The sequence below is a fragment of the Borostomias antarcticus genome, assembly GCF_949987555.1.
Source record: "Borostomias antarcticus genome assembly, contig: scaffold_60, whole genome shotgun sequence".
NCBI lineage: Eukaryota > Metazoa > Chordata > Actinopteri > Stomiiformes > Stomiidae > Borostomias > Borostomias antarcticus.
The window spans coordinates 598,844-620,896 of record NW_028175837.1 but is presented as its reverse complement, the minus strand read 5'-3'; the positions used below and the strand labels follow the sequence as shown (position 1 = coordinate 620,896).

At 43.3% G+C, this 22,053-nt stretch overlaps 1 protein-coding gene and 1 long non-coding RNA gene across 2 annotated transcripts; one reads left to right on the top strand and one right to left on the bottom strand.

Annotated features, from left to right (window-relative positions):
- Window positions 1-8,688: 8,688 nt before the first annotated feature.
- LOC311329132 (uncharacterized protein) lies at window positions 8,689-9,583 on the bottom strand (the record flags this gene model as incomplete). Its single annotated transcript, XM_084463011.1, has 4 exons — window positions 8,689-8,947; window positions 9,050-9,144; window positions 9,233-9,392; window positions 9,485-9,583. The coding sequence occupies 4 exons, from the start codon at window positions 9,581-9,583 to the stop codon at window positions 8,822-8,824; spliced, it is 480 nt and encodes a 159-aa protein (XP_084319137.1). The 3' UTR covers window positions 8,689-8,821.
- Window positions 9,584-16,061: 6,478 nt separating this feature from the next.
- Window positions 16,062-17,983, top strand: LOC311329147. Its single transcript, XR_014631280.1, has 3 exons — window positions 16,062-16,197; window positions 17,580-17,635; window positions 17,789-17,983. It is a non-coding gene; the product is annotated as an uncharacterized lncRNA (long non-coding RNA).
- The last annotated feature ends 4,070 nt before the right edge of the window (window positions 17,984-22,053 follow it).

Below are 22,053 nucleotides of genomic sequence, written 5' to 3'. Positions count from 1 at the left end.
GAGCACTAGCGACGAATCACAGCCAGATTTCTTTCCTAGCACAAAGTTTGATAAAAGAGATGAGTATTAGCAAAGGCAAGGAGAATGATTATATCAGTGTACAATGAGCTATGATGGGGAAGAATTACACTATTAATTTGATTTCCAGGCATGGCATATACATGGCATGCTTACTTGCAATGGTAATAATGCCTTCAGGTAATAACACTAACTATGCTTGATTAATTTGATGTATAATGTAGCATCAGCCCACTATAGCTAAATAATGCCAGACAAGATTACAGACTGTAATCAATGTATGAACAATGTCACATTGATCATGCTCAACATTGTTAAAATTGAAATACATCTGAGACCTCCGAACGTAACGTTAGCATTAACTAACGTTAACCCTAAGCCGTTAGCATTAGCTACCGTTAGCATAGCTCCCTAGCCTATCAATATAGTTGATGTTAATATAAAGAAATGTAACATTAGATAATGTTAGCTAAGTTATTCAACATTGACCCACTTACCCTCTAGATCTTTTCCAACGATGTCCTAAAGTAACCACATGTCATGATCATTTGCATCATAGACATACGTTCTGATTAGCATGATCATAAGCTTCATTGCTAAAGCATAGCAAATGTTAGCGACGTCATTACATGACTTCCTATCCAATCAGAGGCAGAGTAGGGCGGGTCTTCCTATGGTCACGTGCTTTCCCGAGTTCGCAGGACTCACGAACGCGCGACCAGCGCGTCCCCGAGGCTCGTGCACAGCACATGTTTAAATGGCTCGATACAGGTATTGGTGGCTTCAAAAACCCCAAAACCCCATTGAATTAAAAGTTTATATTGATAAGATTGGTCTCTGATGCTGAATGATACCCAGAAAAATTTTGTTTTCCTTTTCTAGCCCTATCTATCATCATCCACTAACATGGGAAATAAGGGTTCTTGGGCCGCATGCCGTGACATGACTTGCAATACCGGGCTTGGCCTGAAAGCCCATGGTGGCTTCAATGCCCAAGCTGATCCTGGGGGCTTGCCCAAGACCCTTATGACGCTTTCCAGATAGGATTTTGAGCTCGTAAGTTACGACTTCAAGTCATGACTCACGACTTCGTAGCGTTCCAGGCAAACTGTTTGAATGCGTGGCATTCTGGATAAATGTAAACAAGCCGATATGGTAAAAGCTTGAGATTTGGCACATTGTCAGAGCTGGCAAGCTAAACATTGTATGCCTAATTTCGCTATGGTAAGAAATTGTACGTTACATTTTATTTATTGACATCATCGACTTTTCGCCGTTTGCATGGTCACGTTCAGGTTTACCCTAATGTTAGCTAGATAGCACTAGCTATCTCTTGTCAACATATTTGGGCATCATTACATACACATACAGTAGCAGGTTGTAGTGCATAATCGTTTGTATTATTTTGATTACAACGTACAAATTTACTTTACGTTGCCCTAAAGTTATCTTTGTCGCCATACCCATGGGGGCTGCCATCTTGCTTAGAGGGCTGTGTGACGTCAGAGAGCGCAACTGGGAGTACATCGATCTGTACGAGTTCACGGGTGGGAAGTTACGGGTTTGTCTGCCATTCCAGAGCATTTTCACGAGTAGGAGGTCGGAAAAACACGAGTTACGGGTTGCCTGGAACGCGCCATTATTTCCCATGGTTTGTGGATTATGATAGATAGGGCTAGAAAAGGAAAACTAAATTTTTCTGGGTATCATTCAGCCTCAGAGACCAATCTAATTAATATAAACTTTTAATTCAATTGGTTTTTTTTGTTTTTGAAGCCACCAATACCTGTATCGAGCCCATTGAGGTCTTCCAATTTCAGTCAGACACCCGGTAACTGTTCTTCTGAAATATCGGCCATCTGGGTTTGGTTTGTATAACCAGCCTGGTGGAATCCAGCAGTTTGCTGGAGTCGTTGAGTCGGGTGTTGGGGTTAAGACCTCCCTTTGAGTTGGATCCCTGGATTACACGGACAAACCTCTGGGTAGACTTGTCGAACATCACTAGTGAGGGCTAAAGCCTGGCTGGAATAACATTACACATGACACTTTAGAACAATCAATCAATCAATCAAAGCTTTATTTGTATAGCGCATTTCATACCCAGAGGCAACACAATGCGCTTTACAGAGAACAAGGGAGGTGGGCATACGACCCACTCTCTACATATTCCAGAGGGAAGCAAAAAAACAGTAATCACTGTGTCAACAACATTGACACATGCAGTTTATGACTGTTTCCATATCTACAGTATATGTATTTATGATAGTATATTACAGTAATCCACATAAAAAATGCTGTGTGTAGGATCTGCCTCTAGGGGGAGCTCTTGAACACCAGACCATCAGACTACATCTATATTGTATATAGAATTATATGGCTGGTCACAAATTATTCAATCCTATTCATTTATCACCAATATCTCTGGGAAAAGCTAAAATTGCTCTTTCTCATACAATTGTGCTGCTGGATTAAGGTTTTTATTCTTTAGGAATTAAGACTGCTTTTACAGTAGGTATGATGTGAAGTTTCTTTATGAATTAAGACTGCAGTTAGGTATGAAGTGAAGTTTCTTTATGAATTACGACTGCAGTTGGGTATGAAGTTATGTTTCTTTATTGAATTGATGTTGAATTGAAGTTAAGTTTCTTTAAGACTGCAGTAAGGTATGACGTTATGTTTCTAATATTGGTAGGTTGTCACACACAGCAGTTTGCCAGATGTGGCTCAGGAGTGAAAAATTCTCCCCATCCATTGTCAATGCTGGGGGGGTGAAATTGACATATCTCGACGTAGGAATGTCACAGAGACAAGGAGTTTGGATATAAAGCTATCGACCTAATGAATGCAGCAATACCAAACATTACTACTCGCACGTGCGCATGCACAGAGCCACAAAATGCATTAATTGGCGGAGGTCTGTGCTCTCTCAAGCACCATCTCGTTTCTGTTAAAGCAGAGGGCTGAGCATCTTCTTGTCAACAAATGTACACCTCTCTTTTTCAGACACAAGAGGGAGTCAGAGTGTAGGGAATAAGCCATTTCCTGTTTGTTCAAAGACAGCTCTTTGAGCTGCAGGAATCAGGAAATTAAGTTGACCATCTTTTCAATAAAGGCTCAAAACAAGTGTCAAAGACATTTTAGAGGACTATTTCGTAAATATGTTTGTGACAACCTTGGTAGCATGATCATTGATTGATTACTGCATGATTTAATGATGGATTATTAGAAAACAAGAAATATTGACCTGTAGGTCTACTGTATGTTACACCTTCAGAACTAGATACTGTACAGTGGCACTTGGAAGTGTCCCCCATCCCCAACCCACGTTGACCTTTTACATACCAACAAACCTGTGAGAAGGTATACATTTAACAGAATCAAAATTGACTGTGAAAACATATAAAATGTTATTGTACAGTAGGCTATATCAGTTGCACTTACTTGTTTTTCCTCTTGTCTTTAGTCGTATACCGTCTTGGTTGCTTCTGTGTGTTTGTTTCCTGTACTGAAGTGATTGTCTACCTGCGCCAGTGTCCCTATAAGAAAATGAGGAATAGAACATCATAGTCTAGTTGATAATCAAGTTAATACAGTATAAATGACAATTATACTACCAACCGTGACCCTAATTGCGTTGCTATATGTGTGGTATAAATACAGCTGAGTTGAGCTAACGTACTTGTGATTACCAGGTCACGAGTACAGCTACTGTTGGGTGAAGTTAAGGCATTGCCTCTCCTCTCCTTCTGTGACATGAAAGCTGGTATTATAGTCCAGCAGGAGGGGCCCTCAGATTTTGAGGTACCCCTACCCGAGTTAGAACAAAACACAACCATGTTTTTTCATATCCCCTATGTGTCCCATTAATGAGATGGGTTGTGGAACTTTAGTTTTGTGGGAAATACGTTTTTTGGGCTATTCTTTAGACCTACCCTAATATCTGAAAAAGAGCCAAATTAGGCCTGTCTGGATAGGAGTGAGGTGACAAAAAGCCCATAATTTCATAATGCTCACTCAAATTTGCATCAACTTTGCTGTGGTATTAGGGCAGCGGAAGGATTGGATGCAATGCGCCAAACATTAGTGGGGTGTACAGACGGCCTGGTAGTCCGTTTTTTTGTTTTCAGATGATCATTTATTATACGACATCTGTAAAAGCATCACTGCTCACAGTGGACTTTCGATTGGTCTGATTACAACTCGTCAGTTGTTGTTTCTTCTGTCAAAGAAACACAAGAACAGAACAATGTAACGTTATCCTATGTAGTAGTGTTAGTTAATAAAGTTAGCTGCTAGCTTTCTGTTGCACCTGTGCTTAACTATCAGCTGGTATGAGGTTGCTTAGCAACGATAAACATTGCTATGGGCACATTGTTATTGTAAACAGGTTTCTGTAATAGCAAACATCCTAAATGTGGTCCTAAACTGAGATAAGACAGCAGGTTTCTGTAATGAGGCCCGCATGTCTCAGGATTGTGTTCTCCAAGTCATACGTTCCATACTTTTGTGAGTGAAATACACTTCAGAAATCATTCTTAGTGTAGAACCCTAGCTAGATAATGCGGTGAAGCAGACTGATGTTTCCAGAAGCCTTTTATTGTTCAGCCGTCCTTATATTGAACACAATGCCTTCCTTGCAGTTTCCTCAAGAAACACCGTGAGCTACAGGAGAGATGATGGAAATAAAATGAGCTCTTACAACATACAAACTTAAACGGTAGACCATATAAATTGGTGTATAAGAAAGCTAGCATTACCGTCGCGTTACAGCCATTCATTTCAACTACATCTAACATCAGGAGCTAACATCAGCATGCCATTGCGGTAGAAATGCATCAATTGAATTAAATACTTCTTAACAGTTAGATCGAAACAAATCACACAACAAACAATACCTTGTTCCCGTTCCAGCTAGGTGCTTAATGGGTTACAGGTAACAAAAATGTTACAGGGATTAAATACAGAAGGTTAGTTTACCAAAAGGTCTCATAATATGAACAAACCAAAAAACAGCACTAAGAAAAATAAAGGCTTGCATGAAGTAACTACTTAATAAATAGTCCTCACTAAGGGTTATTTACAACATGAATGAGAAATGGGTAATTTTCAATAGTATACAGTAGGTGCTCCTACATCCATAGCACTGGTCTCCAAACGGTCTTCATCAAAACTATGTTTTGGTTGGGTTCGCGGCTATTCAGGGACTGAGGTAGGCCTAATGTTAACGGATGCTGGTCTCCCAATCCAGACGTGGTAGCCTACTGTATTTTCAAACAGCCTAATGTCTTAGACCTACTTAAACACACGGTCCCAACATCCCAAATGACTAATACATTTTAGTTGCACATGGGAACCCGTGAAGCTGTAATTTAATTCTTGCGGATGGGCAGACATTGCTCTATGTTTTAGCCAATACTATAGGAATAGTAATAGTTAACTTTTCATTGTGAGACACTCACAAAGGAAGGGGTTCGCGGAGAACGTGAAGGGGTTCTTCCTTTAAAGTTCAAACAGGTTTTGTTGTTGGCTGCACCTGAAGGACAGGGCACACAAGCAGTTCAAATCATTCGTTCCTTGCTCAGCCTTAACTCTTTTTAAGGTCTTGCCTGGGCTGAGACCTACAGTACACGTATTCTGTTGTTGTTGTCTGTTTGGAAGTTCAGTTGATTTAAATAGTTTCATGAATTGTGATTACATTGTTAATTTCTGTTATGTTTAATGAGGGGACATTTTGATAGTTTTTAAGGAAGAGTATATGGAATACACTACTGCACTTTGAGACCTTTATATTGGTGAAGCAATTAGTCATTTATCTTGTCCTGTAGCATCCCTTAGTTTCTCTCATCTCACCTGTGTCCTGACAAAGTTGGAGATCATGTAGTCGTACAGACTTTGCTAGTCATAATGTCAACTGTGCATTTGTATGCCACAAAGTATTCATTGTAGTATTTCAAACCAGTTAATCTAGGCTACATTTTGATTCAGTGCATGCATTTTAATTTCTTATCACACTTTTCTAGTAATACAAGAAAAACAGTAGGGGGCAGAACACTCCAACTACTTGGTTTTGGCCTACAGGAGGGGCCTGTCAGCCTGTTTCACAACAAAACTATCTATAACATTCTCACGTGAAGGGGTGATTGGTAAATGTCTTTATTTTTGTGTGACATTTGAATCTTAGAAAATAGTTTCTTCTGGAGACCAAGACCACGATGAGGGGCTGGACTTCAATGAGTTCTCCAAGTACCTGAAAGAACATGAGAGGAAACTGCAGCTGACATTCAAGAGTCTGGATAAAAACAATGATGGTACAGTAGTTATGCAGCGATACTGTAGTTCACAATGACGTGGATTTTGTTTTAGTAGTATGTTTTATAATATTATGTTCATGAATGTCTTCACACGCTCATCATGTATTTTTCCAACAGGACGAATTGACTTTATGGAGATTAAACAGTCACTCTCAGATCTGGGTGTGGACATAAGCAAAGAGGAAGCAGAGAAGATCCTTCAGAGGTATGCGTTCAGTTCTGTAATCACACACCTTGGATGAAATGTCTCGTGCTGCTATGATCCTTGTGTAAACTATCAGTGTTTACTGTATGCAAATCTAATATTAACTTCTAAAATATTATTCAGTGAACATTAGCTGTGATGGGTTATGGAAACCCCAGCTGTGTGGTTACTATTTTACCCTGCAGGGCTGTGCTGCAGTAGGGCTGATAACCCCTGTGATGGGAGGATCATTAATACTGATGATAAGAACCTGGCATGCAAAACAAGAGGAGCCGTAACATCTCAAATCTAGCTCCTTTACTGTTGATGTATAAAGTATGATACTTTGTAAACTATGGAAATTTTTTTTTATGTAACGTATGTTCAACAGGGTGCATAAATGCAGAATGAGTCAGTCAGTTTCCATAGACTAAAGCCCCAAACGCACTGGAAGAGTCAATTGACTCCATTTGACGCTCCTATGGCGCACTGCAGGCATCAGCTTTGATAGGGAGCTGATTTAATTTAGATTGATTTGTCCCCATTTGACGCTCCAAAATGTAAACAAGTTCGGAGTAGAAGCGTCAAGGCAGTTTGACTCGCCTCAAAACGCTTTTGGTGCGTGATCGGCCATTTAAAACAATTGGTGTACTTCAAAATGCTAGCGGCAGACTCTTCCAGTGCGTCTGGTGCTTAAGAAGTTCTTCATGCAAACATTCTGTTGAGTGGTTACAGGGTGATTGTAGACAGAATTATAGGCTGTAGAGCAATACTCGCTGACAAGTAGAAACAAGGTGAGAGAGATGTGGGTTGGAGAGAGCGTGAGAGAGAATGGGTCAGTAATCTCATCCACAACTGCTGCTCACTGACCTGAGCAGACGTGTAGCCCAGATAATAGAGGTAGAAAGGATCCAGGAAATGCGCTAGGTGGGGATTTGAACCTGGAGCTGGGGACTGACGGTTGTCCTTGTTCCTTTGCAATCAAGTCGATGTTTTCTCTCAGTGTGTCAGAACTTCCTGTTTCATTCTCAGCAAGCACATACCACATTTCAGTGCCCTTAACCCAGGGGTGGGCAAACTTTTTGACTCGCGGGCCACAATGGGTTCTCAAATTTGACAGAGGGGCCGGGCCAGGAGCATTTGGATGGAGTGTTTGGGCCGGATATACTAAAGCGTTGTGTGTAGCGTGTGCAAACCTCATAGCACAGTAAGTTTACTTACATTGCTCTTAATTAACGCACTTCCAAATTTTCCATATGCATTTTTTTCATAACACAGTAGAAAAACTCAAATTTCAGTGGGAACAGTGTTGTTGGTCTCCTTTTTTTGCCAGTGCATCAAAGTCTGGAGTTAGTTTTGTTGTGGCAATTCTCAGGATAGATCTGAGATGTTGGTCAGTTAACTTTGATCTGTGACGGGCTTTCCCTACTAACACACGCAGGTTGCGCAAACGTTCGACATACGACCGCTATAGGTGACGATTCGTCTGCGCCGCGTGCGGAAGTTACGCGGCCATTTACGGAAACGCGAGATCTGCCGTTTAGTAGACGCTACGTAAGAACGACACGTCATTCCGAAGTTGCGGCCGCGTGCAAAGAACGCACGTGATCACGTGGGCAGGAACCTCCGTCATAAACTCACTTGGCTGACACTAGATTAACAGGTATTTATATGACTTGACCTGCACGTCTTTTTCGCACGGTGCAAATACGGTGCGGCCGCGTGCAAAAAACGTGGGCAGGAACCTCCGTCATAAACTCACCTGGCTGACACTAGATTTACAGGTATTTATATGACTTGGTCTGCACGTCTTTTTCGCACGGTGCAAATATGGTCACTTACTTACTAAACCCTGACCACTGGCTATATTAGCACTTGCAGTACCACTGGCTGTATTTAGCATTTACCAGTACAAAAACGAATTAATGCTATATGGGGATATAGCAGCAAGCATTATGATACAAACCAATATAAGACTGAACAGTTTAGAACATTTTATTACACAAAGTACATTACAAATTATAAGTAGGCTATACATATTTACAAGGATGAGGTTTACGGTCTGTCACATTACGCATAGCCAGAAAAGCAAAAAAAAGCATGTACAAGCTCTGGCTAGCAACCCATTATCTGACAATTGCAAAAGTTCTAAAAACAAAAATGAAACAGTGCGCATTCTGTGGCAGGCAGACCGGGAACAGACCGTTGTATCCCACACAAAAAAGGTTAAAATTTACAAAAACTATTTACAAAAAAGGCATCCATCCTGGCAGGCTGGAAAGGCAGGTTTAGGGAGACGGGCTGGGGGTCACCCACATCTGAATCGAGGGTCTGGGCAGAAGAGGTCATCCTCATCTGAATACTCCACTGTGGTCAGGGCTGGAGCTGCGGTCAGGGGCTGGGCTGGGGAGGTCAGCTGGGCTGGAGCAGATGCCTAAGGACATAATGAAATGGCTGTAAAAGCAAGTCGCATACGTTCATTGGAAGCGTGCCATGTCACTGGATACGAGAAAATTAACTGCCTGACATCACATACCTTTTTGCATCGAGCAGGGGCATGTTTCAGCATCTCCTGCAGCTGGGCAGACACCTCCGTCACAGTGGTGCTTGGCTTACAGGCCATAACTGCACCTTTTAACCAAAAAGGGAATGGTTTCAATGCACATGGCATGAAGCAAAGACAATGTATTATTTTGCGAAAATATGAACAATCCCTTACGTAATATGACATTGTAGAGGGTCATATTCTTCAGAGGCTTCTTCCCCCTCTTCCCATGGACGCTGTAGACACACCACACTCTGTGTATGGCAATGGCTGACAGCACCCGCCAGACCACATCTGGCAGATCTTTGCCGCCAATGGAACTCAGATATCGTGTCTGCAAAACATAAAGACAATCCTTTACTTTTACATTTCCTTAACACTTCTCTGCAAAAATAAGGAACAAAGTTCTGCCTTGAAGTTACTCACCATCTTCCTTTGATGATCCTTGTCCTTCAGCTGCTCCTCCAAGACCAGCAGCTCCTCCTCCGTTTTAGCAGGGTGCAGGTCTGTGATTGTTGCTCCCATGTTGCTTTTGAAAACCTCAAGAAATACCATGTAAAAATTAAAAACTACCAAAAGTAAACCCATTATCCACTGTGGATCAAAAATAACTAGGCTTATTAATCTATAGGGCCTACATATCGAAAACCTTCATCCAGCACCATGTCAACATCATCTTGGCTCATGATCAACTCATTCATGACTGTAATGTAAAGCAATAATACTCTGAGTGAAACACTTGATGTAAGTACTCTAGTCAACCACTAGAGGGTGCAGCAACATAGTGTACATAAGTCACAGGTAAATAGAGTTTACAAGTTGTATGATGTGAATGCCATAAGGAATATTTAGTGGCCTTGTTGAGGAGACTCCATTGACACCACTGCATAACATGAACAAACTGAAAAAGACATGACACTAAACCTGCGAAGGATGCAGGTAAGGAGCCTGATAACTGTTGCACTTTTTTTTATTTTTATATTGTATTTTACTTGATTCCTGCATTTTTGCCTCCGCGCTGTACCGCCGGGGCGCAGGATATATTTTCACTTGGGTGTTATTATACTTGGATCATTTCACATCCTACCGGAGTGCCTAAGAAGGGCCGAAACAACGGAGGTCTTCAAGCGAGATCTCAAGACGTACCTTTTCGACCTAGCCTACAATCACTAGCCAGGATCTTGAGACACAGAAAGGCAGCCTCAAACCTACCTGTGAATCCTCTGTATACATCGGTGTATATCCTGCTATGCACTGTATGTATATCAAGTAGTGTACACGTACAGAAGCTGGTTACCCTGAAACAGGCTTGTTCTGTTCTGACAGCTGTGTTGCTTCAATGGCTCAGTGTGTTACTAAGCGTTTTCTGCCTCCCCTCTCTCTAGTGCCTCTCTCTCTCCCTCCTACCTTCTAACCAGGTCCAGTGGATGCCCCACTGTCGCCCGCAGACCACCCTGAGTCCGATAGATACCCCCGTGTCAGCTGTGGATGTCGTAGTATTTAGTTAACACACACAACACGTACACACAGACAAACATCAGTCCACATCCGGCTTAGGCCTGGACCTGATGCTCTTAGCCTTTCTTGCTCTGAAAATTTTATTTAATGTAATTTATTGCTCTATAAATGTTCTTAGCTGTTAGACAAATATATTCCAGGAGCTTGCTCCAGGTTGCCTGTTTTAATATCTGTGTTGCTTTTATGGCTCTGTGTGCTACTAACCCTGTTCTGCCTTCCCTCTCCCTAGTGCCTCTCTCTCTCCATCCATCCAGTGGATGCCCCACTGTCACCAGCAGACCTCCTGGAGTCCGATAGATACCCCTGTGTCTGCTGTGGATGTCGTAGCATTTAGTTAACACACACAACACGTACACACAGACATACACCAGCCCACTTCCGGCTTTAGGCCTGGGCCATAGCAAACACACACCAGTATTTGCCATGTCTCTCCTATGATGCTTGTTTAGCCTCTCTTACTCTGAAATGTAATTTAATGTAATGTATTGCTTTATAAATGTTCTTAGCCGGTAGACAAATATACTCCTGGAGCTTGCTCCATCGCCTTGTTGAGAGGGGTCAGGGGAGAATTTTTACAGCTCACTTATCTGGCCCCCGGGTGATTACTGTTTTTTTGCTTCCCTCTAGAATATGTAGAGGTGGGTCGTATGCCCTCCTTCCTTGTTCTCTATAAAGCGCATTGTGTTGCCTCTGGGTATGAAATGTGCTATACAAATAAAGCTTTGATTGATTGATTGATTGATGGAAGGTGGGGTTGTTGTTTTTTTAGAACGCTGGCTTTACGTTATAATGAGGAGTCAAATCGGCTTTAGACATCAATTTAGATATCTTCTTCATTTAGTTGTTGTTTAAGCAACCAATATTAGGTGGTTGAATCTAGGTGAATGGCCAACCGGGCCGTGTTTGGGCGGCTCGTAATTCACTGGGGAGAGGTCAAAATGAGTGGAGGTGAATGGGTGGCTGGCTCTGTGGCGCCCCCCTGGGATCACAGCCAGCCGGGGGCAGTGCAGGGCACTCCGGACTCTCCCTCCGTTCACCCCAGTACAAACCCTATGGGGTTAGATCTGTTTATTCTAGCCTGAACATCAAACGCAGTCACTATATAATAAACTATATGTATATATATTTATATATATATATATATATATATATATATATATATATATATATATATATATATGCGCACACACACACGCACACATGCACACTCAGTTGTTCAGTAGATGTCTATTAGAAGAAGATAGAAGACTGATCAAAGACAGTTCTCTCTCGTCCACTTCTCTGAACAGTCTACACTGTTTTCTATTCAGATGTTATTTACATATTACATTGGACATATGTTTCAGCTTGTAGAGCGTTCTGTCTTTCACATTCAAAGAGGGCAACTATGTTGAGTGTCTTCCATGTATTTACTCACCACTGAAGATGCTAGCATGGAGGGGAGATGCATTCACTGAGTCGGATGGCTCAGCTGTTGAGTTGAAGAGTATATCTGTGTAGTCGCCAGCATCTATGCTCTTAGGGTCAGAATAGATGTTCACCTGGAAAAGGGTCCTGATCAGGTACAACAGCATTGTGCCTCTAAAAGGAACAAGGTTCCAGTCCCGTTCGCTCTGATGTCTTGAAGTGGTGCTGTGGTTAAGCATGAAGGCCTCCTCTTTATCTCCTGAGACACGACTGAACAGACTTGAGTCGTATTCAAGTGACACAAGTAGAGAGCAATTCAGAGAGCAATCCCATCCTTCTTTCTTTCTCTACATGTCTTAATTCCTCTGGTTTGTCTCATTCTCTCTCTCTCTCTCTCTCTCTCTCTCTCTCTCTATGCTGCTTCTATTTTTCTCATTCTCATTTGCTCCACCTCTTCCCTCTTCTAGGTCATTCTGGAGCCTGTGGAGGGGACAGCACATTTCCCCAGGGGGAAAGAATGCCCAGAGGAACAGGTCATGTCAGGATTTAAAATATACTCTTATCATTACTGGCCCATATGCTTAAAGGGGTAGTGTGCTATGTTGGACATTTAGCTCTATTTGTGGTCTGTCTACCATGAACCTGAAACATGAACATGATACAGCAAACACAGGGTGTAATTTTATCAGTTTCAGTATGCTTTCCTGTGAATGTATTGCAATCCAAATATTTTTAGGTGTTTGTCATGACTTGCACATAGTCCTCTGTGGGAACAGTGAAAATAAGCACCAGGGGAATGCTTATGTCCCAGCCATGCTGAAAATGTAAAAACATTTGGATTGTGATACATTTCACAGGAGATCATGTTCATGTTTCAGGTTTATGGTAGACAGACCACAAATAGGGCTAAATGTCTAAAATAGCACACTACCCCTTTAATATAGTATGCCTAAATTAATTGTAATGCAAACTGCACACCAGAAAATTCACAATTTAGCAGTAATGCTACTTAATTCTACACTGCAAAGGTTGGTTTATACGCCTTCGGGCTATATGGGTTGCACCGATATCATTAACATGCTATTGTGGGCCGACATGTCAGGCGATGGACTATAAAACTACCTGAACAGTATACGTGTGGCTAGGAGGAGGGATTGTTGGCTTGGGTCTCCCATCAACTCCATGTTCATAGGCCAGCTGGCCATGTGTGGAGGTCTATTACTGGAGCAGCATAAAGAAAGAGAGATCTACAGCTAGATGGATGAGGCTGTGATCACAGACTGAATTATGGTATCTGTCCCCCTCTCTTTGTTGCCATGATGAGGTGGGCATTTACAGCTGAGGAAGGAACAAGTACTCTGTTATATTCCTTTGTGTTGTTTCTTTCAAGCCAAGAGGGACAATTAAAAGACAGCTCAATGAGGAATGCCCCTTGGCTATTCCTTATTGATTTAAGATTAGATTTAGGGTTGCCATCCAAACAAGCCTATAAAAGTCAACAGTGCGTTGGTCTCTGTTGCATGTATATGATCACTTGTGCTGTTCAAAAAAAATCTAAAGCAGAGGTCAAACAAGGAGATGATGCGTGATGCAAGTTTAGGGGATATCCACATGTTGTTTACATTAGAGAGAAGTCTCCTCAGGTTCATTGCATACAAAAATGATCTATTCATCCAACAAAGCAAAATTTTCATGATTCTCCACTAATACCAGAATAATGGTGAGTGGAGGAGAAACTTAATAGTGTATACCATTTGGAACAATGTTGTGGAATGGATGGATATATAACATATTAAGTCAAGTAACAAAACAGCAAATGCAATCACGTGCAATCAAATGCACAGAAAGAAAATATAGTTTAAACAGATTAGATTATAAAACAAAATTGTCTGGTAAAAAGAAGAGACATGCTTTCATCCCTTTACACTGTTCACTGCAATAATCGTGCATCTTGTAGGTAAATCAATGCTTGATACAATATATTGACCGCTAGATGGCACAAAGCAATCATAAATTGTATAAAACCAATTGCAAAACAAGTTGGTAGATTTTAAACAGGATTTTTGATTGGTGTAGGCTAAATATCCATTCATAACTTTCCCATTTATTTATTAAGCCACTGTGAGCTTGTTTAAAATGGGAACAATGTGTTATTAAGGCCAGCAAGGCCAGACTTGCTATCAAGGAGTGGGCGGTCAAGGCCAAGCCACATTTCCACCTGGCATGGCATTGAGATAAGGGCTTCTTGCAAAGACCTTCAGAAAGTCAGTGGATGTCCAAAATGAAAAGAATCCAAACTATTTAGGGATATCATAGAATTGAGAGAAAAGGTTGCATACTCCAATGCAATAATATTTATTTGCCAATGTGTCAGCAGCAAACTGCCTTCGTCAGGGCTAATCTCTCAATTCTACATTATTATGCCCTTTGATTCAGCACCACGACAACCAAGGTGTGCGTTTTCTCTTCTTGGCCTACATGACATTCATTCATTATTTCCAAGTACTGTAGCAAATAAACTGAGCTACATATGGATTTTACAGATCCACAAAATTTAGCAGCCTACTTTATAGATAATGAACAGTGCTGACATGCTGATGTAGCCTACTTGATGAGAGTGAATGAATGAATTGATTAATTAATGACCACCCCAGTTACAGACACAAACACATGATGACCATGACCCAACTCTACAGCACTAAAATATCTAGGGGCTAAGGCTGGGAAAGTGTCCACTGTGCAGTTTGAGATTACTGCCACTCTCCATACCCAACATCAGCAATCAATAATTCACATGCACCATCAGCATCACGTTCACTAGATTATGTTAGTATGAGAGAGTGGGGGGAGTCTGAGATGTGTTTATGCATTTAGGGGATCTTTGTCTGAGCCTGCATCGCAGAACCAATCCAAAATCTTTAGGATCCCGAGACGATTGGTAGGTTGGAGATCTTTGATTGTCTGGAATCGCAAGACTCTGTTCCCATGTCTCCCAGCTGGACCCCTCTCTGTCTGTTGAAAGGAGGGAAATGGAGAAGAAAGAAGAGAGATTCATTAATGAAACATTACTCACACTATGGCTTAGACAACATTTTGAACTGAATATCTTTAGCTACAGTAAGTCTCCCAAACTGGCTGACCATGTTTTTAAATGGGAGATGCACAACCCAAAATATTAACCCATGAAAGATGAAGAGGGCTGTCAGTCAATTATTAAGTGTCTCTGCCTAACCTGGTATACACACCTGCTATATGACGATGTATTGGGGATGAGGTTTATGGCAATCATGGCTGTTGTGTCTAAACTCAACTAAAGTCAAGGTGGGGCAGATCAGTCAGAAAAATGCTGAATTGTATATCATGTAATACATTTATTAGTACCCACTACTCAAACAACATAGGGGCCACTGCTAAATATTTCACTTGACAAGCCATTTATGAGTTGAGCCAGCGGGACATCAGACTTACATTACAACTTAAAAGCCTAGCTCCTGTCCTCTCTTACAACTTTCTACTAATGCGTAGGCCTATCTTGGGGAGTTTTACATCGCAAGTGTTCTTTGTTCACAGACTTTTAAAGTGGAGTTCATAATATTTCAGGTAATGAGTATTAATTGAGTAAGCACACTTAATATTATGACCTTCATGAAATACATCATGGGATGTTACTCTAAGGCTGAAATAATGTGGATATACTGTCACTTTATCCACTTCAGATGATTCCATAAAGTTGTCTTCATTAGTAGTCATGCATATAAAGACATTGCATCCAACTTTTCGTGTCAATGTAGCCTGTTTGTATTGTGGATCCTATACGAAAGCAATGAAATAAGTCTTTTGGGGGCTCACACGCTTGCGTTTGATGCGTCAACTTTGACGGATGCCATTCACTTTCAATGGCCGCAGCCGAATGGCATTCTGGTTCCGTTGTTGTCCCGGTGCGTTGCGTTGCCTGCGTTGCTAGCGTCGAAAGTTAAAACATTTTCAACTTTCAGATGCGTTGCCGGAGCTTCCGACCAATCAGATGTCTTGACGGAGAAAGACGTCATCGCAAGGCGGGATTTTCACATTTTTCGATACCAAGATGGAGGACAAACTAATAATCGCCGTATGCAATCACCCGGCCATATATGACCAATCTCTGTTCGTTTACCGGGACAAAAATCTGAAGGAGAAGGCCTGGAGAGAGGTCGCAGAGGCTGTTGGTGAATCTGGTATGTATTTGTCTCGTCGGGAGTTTATTTAGTAGGCTACTAACATTGCAGTGATAGTAGCTAACAGCTCGCTAGCCATGCTAGCTATGTCCCATTTTGCTCGCTAGCATTCAATAACTTGCATTAATACGAAAAGTAGCCTGGCTCACCATATATATCAAGAACATAGCCATAAATGTTATGTAGTTACAGTTTTATTACCATCTTCTTTTGTACTGTTATTCTTAGGCACTGCTTATTTGTATGGTTACTGTATGCTGGAGCAACCTTGTGAAATAATTTCCTTTGGGAATAAAGTACTTTACTATTTATCTATCTATCTCGCTCACACACATTTTGCATTTCAATAGAGGAAGTGTGCAAGGCAAGGTGGAGGAGCCTGAGGGACAAATTCAAAAAAGAGCTCAATGCAGAGAAGGAAGGAAAAAGGAGTGGGGCAGGAGCAGTGCAGACCCCGCAGTGGAGCTACATGGCAGTCTTGCGGTTTCTGACCCCTTTTGTTGCTGACCGCAAGACCACCAGCAACATCCCCAGGCGCACTGCTCCCTGCCCCGCTCCTAGGCCCACCACCCCAGCCCCCCCTGCTCTTCACCCCCCCACCCCAGCCCCCCCTCATCTTCAGCCCCCCACCCCAGCCCCCCCTCATCTTCACCCCCCCACCCCAGCCCCCCCTCATCTTCAGCCCCCCACCCCAGCCCCCCCTCATCTTCAGCCCCCCACCCCAGGCCCCCCTCATCTTCAGCCCCCCACCCCAGGCCCCCCTCATCTTCAGCCCCCCACCCCAGCCCCCCCTCATCTTCAGCCCCCCACCCCAGGCCCCCCTCATCTTCAGACCCCCACCCCAGGCCCCCCTCATCTTCAGCCCCCCACCCCAGCCCCCCCTCATCTTCACCCCCCCACCCCAGCCCCCCCTCATCTTCAGACCCCCACCCCAGCCCCCCCTCATCTTCAGCCCCCCACCCCAGCCCCCCCTCATCTTCAGACCCCCACCCCAGCCCCCCCTCATCTTCAGCCCCCCACCCCAGGCCCTAGTAACATGCAGGTGGAGGAAGAGCCAGAGAGGGATTTTTCACAGCGGCCAGAGGAGGTAGAGAGCCAGATCAGCCACATGACAGACTAGTAATGAAACCAGTCTTTTCAAGGAGGAGCTAGTACCTTATGTTACAATATGCTTTTGAGAATGTTTACTAATATTGCATGTCCCGCCAATAAAGCTGGTTGAATTGAATTGAGTAATTATTAGACTATCCATTATAGTAAAAGACTAAAGATAAACGTTTGGACAGGATAGTGCAGGCTTTGGACAACTGTCTTGACCCATAAAGTTTAAGGGACACATTTAGACTCAATACACAGCTCCTTAATAGTTATTATTATTTCAGCATGCAGGTCGACCAAGCCAGATGGAGGAGGGGAGAAGCGAGGCCCATGACTCCAGGTAGATGTTCTCATTAAGTTATTACTTGGATGTCTTGCTACATGTCTGTACCCGTTTGTATTATGCATTGCATGTCTGTTTATGTACTATAAATGTATACATTATATCCTCTATGCTCAAGACAAATTTAGTAACAATCTTCATTCTTGACAGATGTCGGAAGAGGGCAAAGGACAGCCTCTCTCCATTTGAAAAAATACTCATGGAGACCCTCCAGCAGGCCAAACGGGTGCCAGCAGCACCTCCACCACCACCTCCACCACCACAACCGGATGTGGATGAGGATGACCTTTTCTTGAGGAGCCTTTTGCCAGCCATTAAAAGAATCCCAGCTGCGAAGAGGGCGAGGCTGAGATTCAAAATCCACCAGCTAGTGTTTGAGGCTGAAGAGGCTGAAAATTAAACACTAGCTGGTGGATTTAGAATCTCAGACCTGTGTGTATGTGTGTGTGCGAGTTATTTTTTATTTTTTTTTATCATTTGAGTTGGGTTGCTTTTTATTGAATTATTTCTATATTATTTTTATTTTATTAAATAATTTTATATTTCAATATAATTTATCATTTAAATGTAAATAAAGGTTTCTAAAATTAACTCATGGTCTAACTGTGCCTTAATTGTATGTAGTATTAAAAGGTTTGTCCAACAATTCAAGATACCAAACACTTGTCTATTAATAGGTAACTGGAATGTACAGTCATTGTTATTAGTGCTTCTGTGAAAACCTGCAGAAAACAGCTAAAAGGGAAAAGTGTAAGATTAAAACACATTAAACAGGAATGTTATGTTAGTGATGGTGCTTTTTTTAAATGACATTTGGAAGATGCATGCTTTTTCTAAGAGAAACACCTTGTATATACAGAATCTGCTTTGTTACTGTAGGGATTTCAATGACAATGTTTACACAACCATAAAACGACAACCACAATATTACGTTGTATTAACTTTATTCGTCAAGTTGCACCAGAGCCCCGTCTGCCAGAACATTATGTCCTGTTGCCACCTCCTACGGCGTGGACGTGGGGTTGGATTTTAGGAGGCAAGGTAGCTCTTAAAAGAGCTTTTGTGTGGCTCTGACAAGAGCCTTTGGTGTGTGCACGCTACACGACGTTCCACTGCCACGGTACCGCACCCTCCTGGTTCATGTAGGAGCAGTAGGTCTCCCTCACCTGGATGGCCCTACGTGAGGCGTTGTTGGAGCCCATCCTCGGCGCATCATGCAGACAACCCTCGGTGGTGCTGGACTCAGCTGCAGGTCCATGTGTGGCTGGCATCGTCTCTAGTGCCTTCATCCGGAGGAAGTTGTGGAGCACACATGTAGCCTTCACACACTCCCCAGCTACCTCTGGACTGGTGCCGATGACACGGTGGTACATCCTCCACCGAGAGGAGAGCTGACCAAAGGCACACTCAACTACCAACCTGGCCCGGCTCAGTCGGTAGTTGAACACCCTCCTCTCAGGTGTCAGATGGTGTCCAGGGAATGGACGCAGCAGGTGAGGTCCGAGGGGGAAGGCCTCATCCCCTACAAACACGTAGGGGAGTGGGCCTCGCTGCTCTGCTCCTGGGATGGAGGTGTCAGGTGGAATGGCCAGGGTTCCATCTCTGAGGGCCTCTCCGAACGCCGAGTTCCGCAGGCTCCCGCTGTCACTGGTCCTGCCGTAGCCCCCAACATCCACGACCCTGAACAGGTAGTTGGCATCTACCACAGCCAGGAGTACAAGGGAGAAGGTGGACTTATAATTGTGGTACAGTGACCCGGAGTTGCCTGGAGCTTTCAGGACCACATGCTTCCCGTCGATGGCCCCGATGCAGTTGGGAAAGTTCCAACGCTCCTGGAACTGCACAGCGATGGCCCTCCAGTCGTCCATCTTGAGAACTGGCATGGTCTCCTCCACCAGGGCAGTCCAGATGGCACTCGCAACCTCCCTGACGATGCCACACACAGTGGAATGACCAAGCCGGTAGCTGAAGGCAATGGTCTTGAAGGAGTCACCGGTGGCCAGATACCTAAAGAAAATATACAAATATACAGTTAAAAAAAGTGCAAAGTGATTAACTGTATAACCTGTACTATTTGTAGTGGCAGTGGCCTATCATAAGATTAGGTTACTGCATTTTACTGAAACTCTTAAGCAAACATACAAGCTGTAGATAAATTATCCATTTGCAACATTAGATGAGACTGGTATTTTATTAGGCCTACACACACACACACACCTCTAGGCTAATCACAGTAAACAAAATCAAATCTTACCGTAGGCAGATAGCGAGTCGCTCGGCAGGTCCGATGGACAACCTCATCCCCGTGTCTGCCTTTGTGATGAGGGGACCGACTTTACCGAGCAACTCGCCAAAGGTGTCCCGCTCATGGTCCGCTTCATCCTGAAGTACTTCTCAAACCGGTCACCATCCAAACGGAGTTCCTGGACAAGTCCATGGAACTCTCCCCGTTGCCGGCGGGTTTGGAGGATAGGATGTACCCAATACCTGCGGACACCACGTTCACGTCGCCTCAACCACAATGCATAGACGATCGCCACACGTTCGACCAGATTAGCATCCATGACAGCACTAAACGAAAAGCCGGGTGGGTTTTCAAAATAGCGCGCGCTAGCAGGTTCGGAGAATATACTGGCTGTTGTTTCGAGCGCAGTTTTGGACAATGTGATTGGTTGTTGTTGCGTGCGGCAGAAACGCCTTCCGCCATCCGTCAATGTTGACGCATCAAACGCAAGCGTGTGAGCCGGGCGTAGGGTATAGGCAAGCACCTGTGCGGAGAAGGCTGAGGGGGCGTACCCAGCGTGCGCAGGTGGCAGATAGAAGGTTTAACGGTTCTGACCACATTTTGACCATGCAGGAGAAAGAGAGCGAGCCCACTGGGACAAAGCTGCAGGGCATGGCGGCACACTGAATTCGAGGGAAATACTGCCTTAACCTTTCGTAATGGTCTTGTCTTCGACCGTGTTTCGTGGAAAAGCACCCGCGCCCGTGCTCTGCAATGTCATCTATTGTTTGCGCGCCAGACGTGAAGAGGGAAATTATTCATAACCTTTCCCTTTTTTGCACTCACTAAGTTTTGCAGCTTTCTGTGTTTTATAGTCGAAGAAGAAGCTTGCACCAACTCTCAAAGGAAAACGTTTCAGTGCACCTTGCGGAGAAGTTTTGAATGTGAAGGCACTTGTGTGGCTTGGACCAGGAACTGGAGGTTGATGTTGGGAGATGGAGGCATCAGGGAGAGTTCGCGCCTGGCTGACATTGGTGTGGATTATTCAAGGTAAACTAAGCATTTCACGCACTGCTACTCGCCTTTTCTCTCTCGGTTCAAATAACGTCTTCAGAGGCTTTTGGTTGGTCAATTGTTTGGCACATGTAGCCTAGTCCAAGTTTTACGTAGCCTATCTAGAAAACAGTGTAGAATTATTTATTCTGGAATATTAACTAGGCTGCAGTAGGCTAATACATTGTCTGAAGGGGTATTGTATTGTGCATAATGTAGCTTACAATTGCATGTACAGTATTTGATATGCCTGACTTGAAGGACTAGGGGGAGACTGGGGACGATTGGCAACAGACCGTTGCAAATACACGAGACGGTAGACTGCAGACGGACAACACTTCTGGGCTGTACGGGAAAACCAAGAAACACTGCGACGGGATGGCAGGACGATGTATTGCTATCGTAGCCTAATTGTTACAAAAATGGAATGCAATAGGTAACTGACGCGCCAGGTGGTTCGTTTCACACAGGTTAACCTTCTGGAAAAGCTCCGTAGGAAACTGTTTGAAAAACGGTAGGCACTTAAAAAATACAGGCAGGTGACTGGATGAACTATCTGTCTATCACATGGATGTATTAATAGAACGTCTATCACCATCCATCACACGCTGCCGTCACACCTAAGCTGCCAGTTGTTCCTCCTCCTATAGAACACTGATTAGCCAAACTGTTAGGGCCCATGCGGATCCTTATGGAGCTGATCTATGGAGAGTAGGGTTGCAAAGGGGTGAACGTTTCCGTGGGAAGTTATGCTTGGGAATTTTGGAAATGTTTACCTTTTTTGTAGCTTATAACACATTTTTTTCAACAACCCTTTATTAAAAGATTGTTCACCCAATTTGGTAGCCAATTGACCCTGATCTACTGTCCAATGCTGCGTTCTATTGTAGGCCTACTCGGGACTCGGAAAGATCCGACCTCCGACAGGAAAAGTGCAATAGAACGGTCACTTAAGTCGGATTTCCAAGTCGGGAACTCGGGTGACATCCACCAGGTCCGATAAACACACCTGACGTCAGTAGCACAATGAATTTTTTATTTTCATCAATTTTTACTTTATCTTGCCATGCTTTGTGTTTTCGAACGACTTTGTAGCTTTTGTAACAACCGCTGTTCACGGCAGTGTGATTACTCAAAT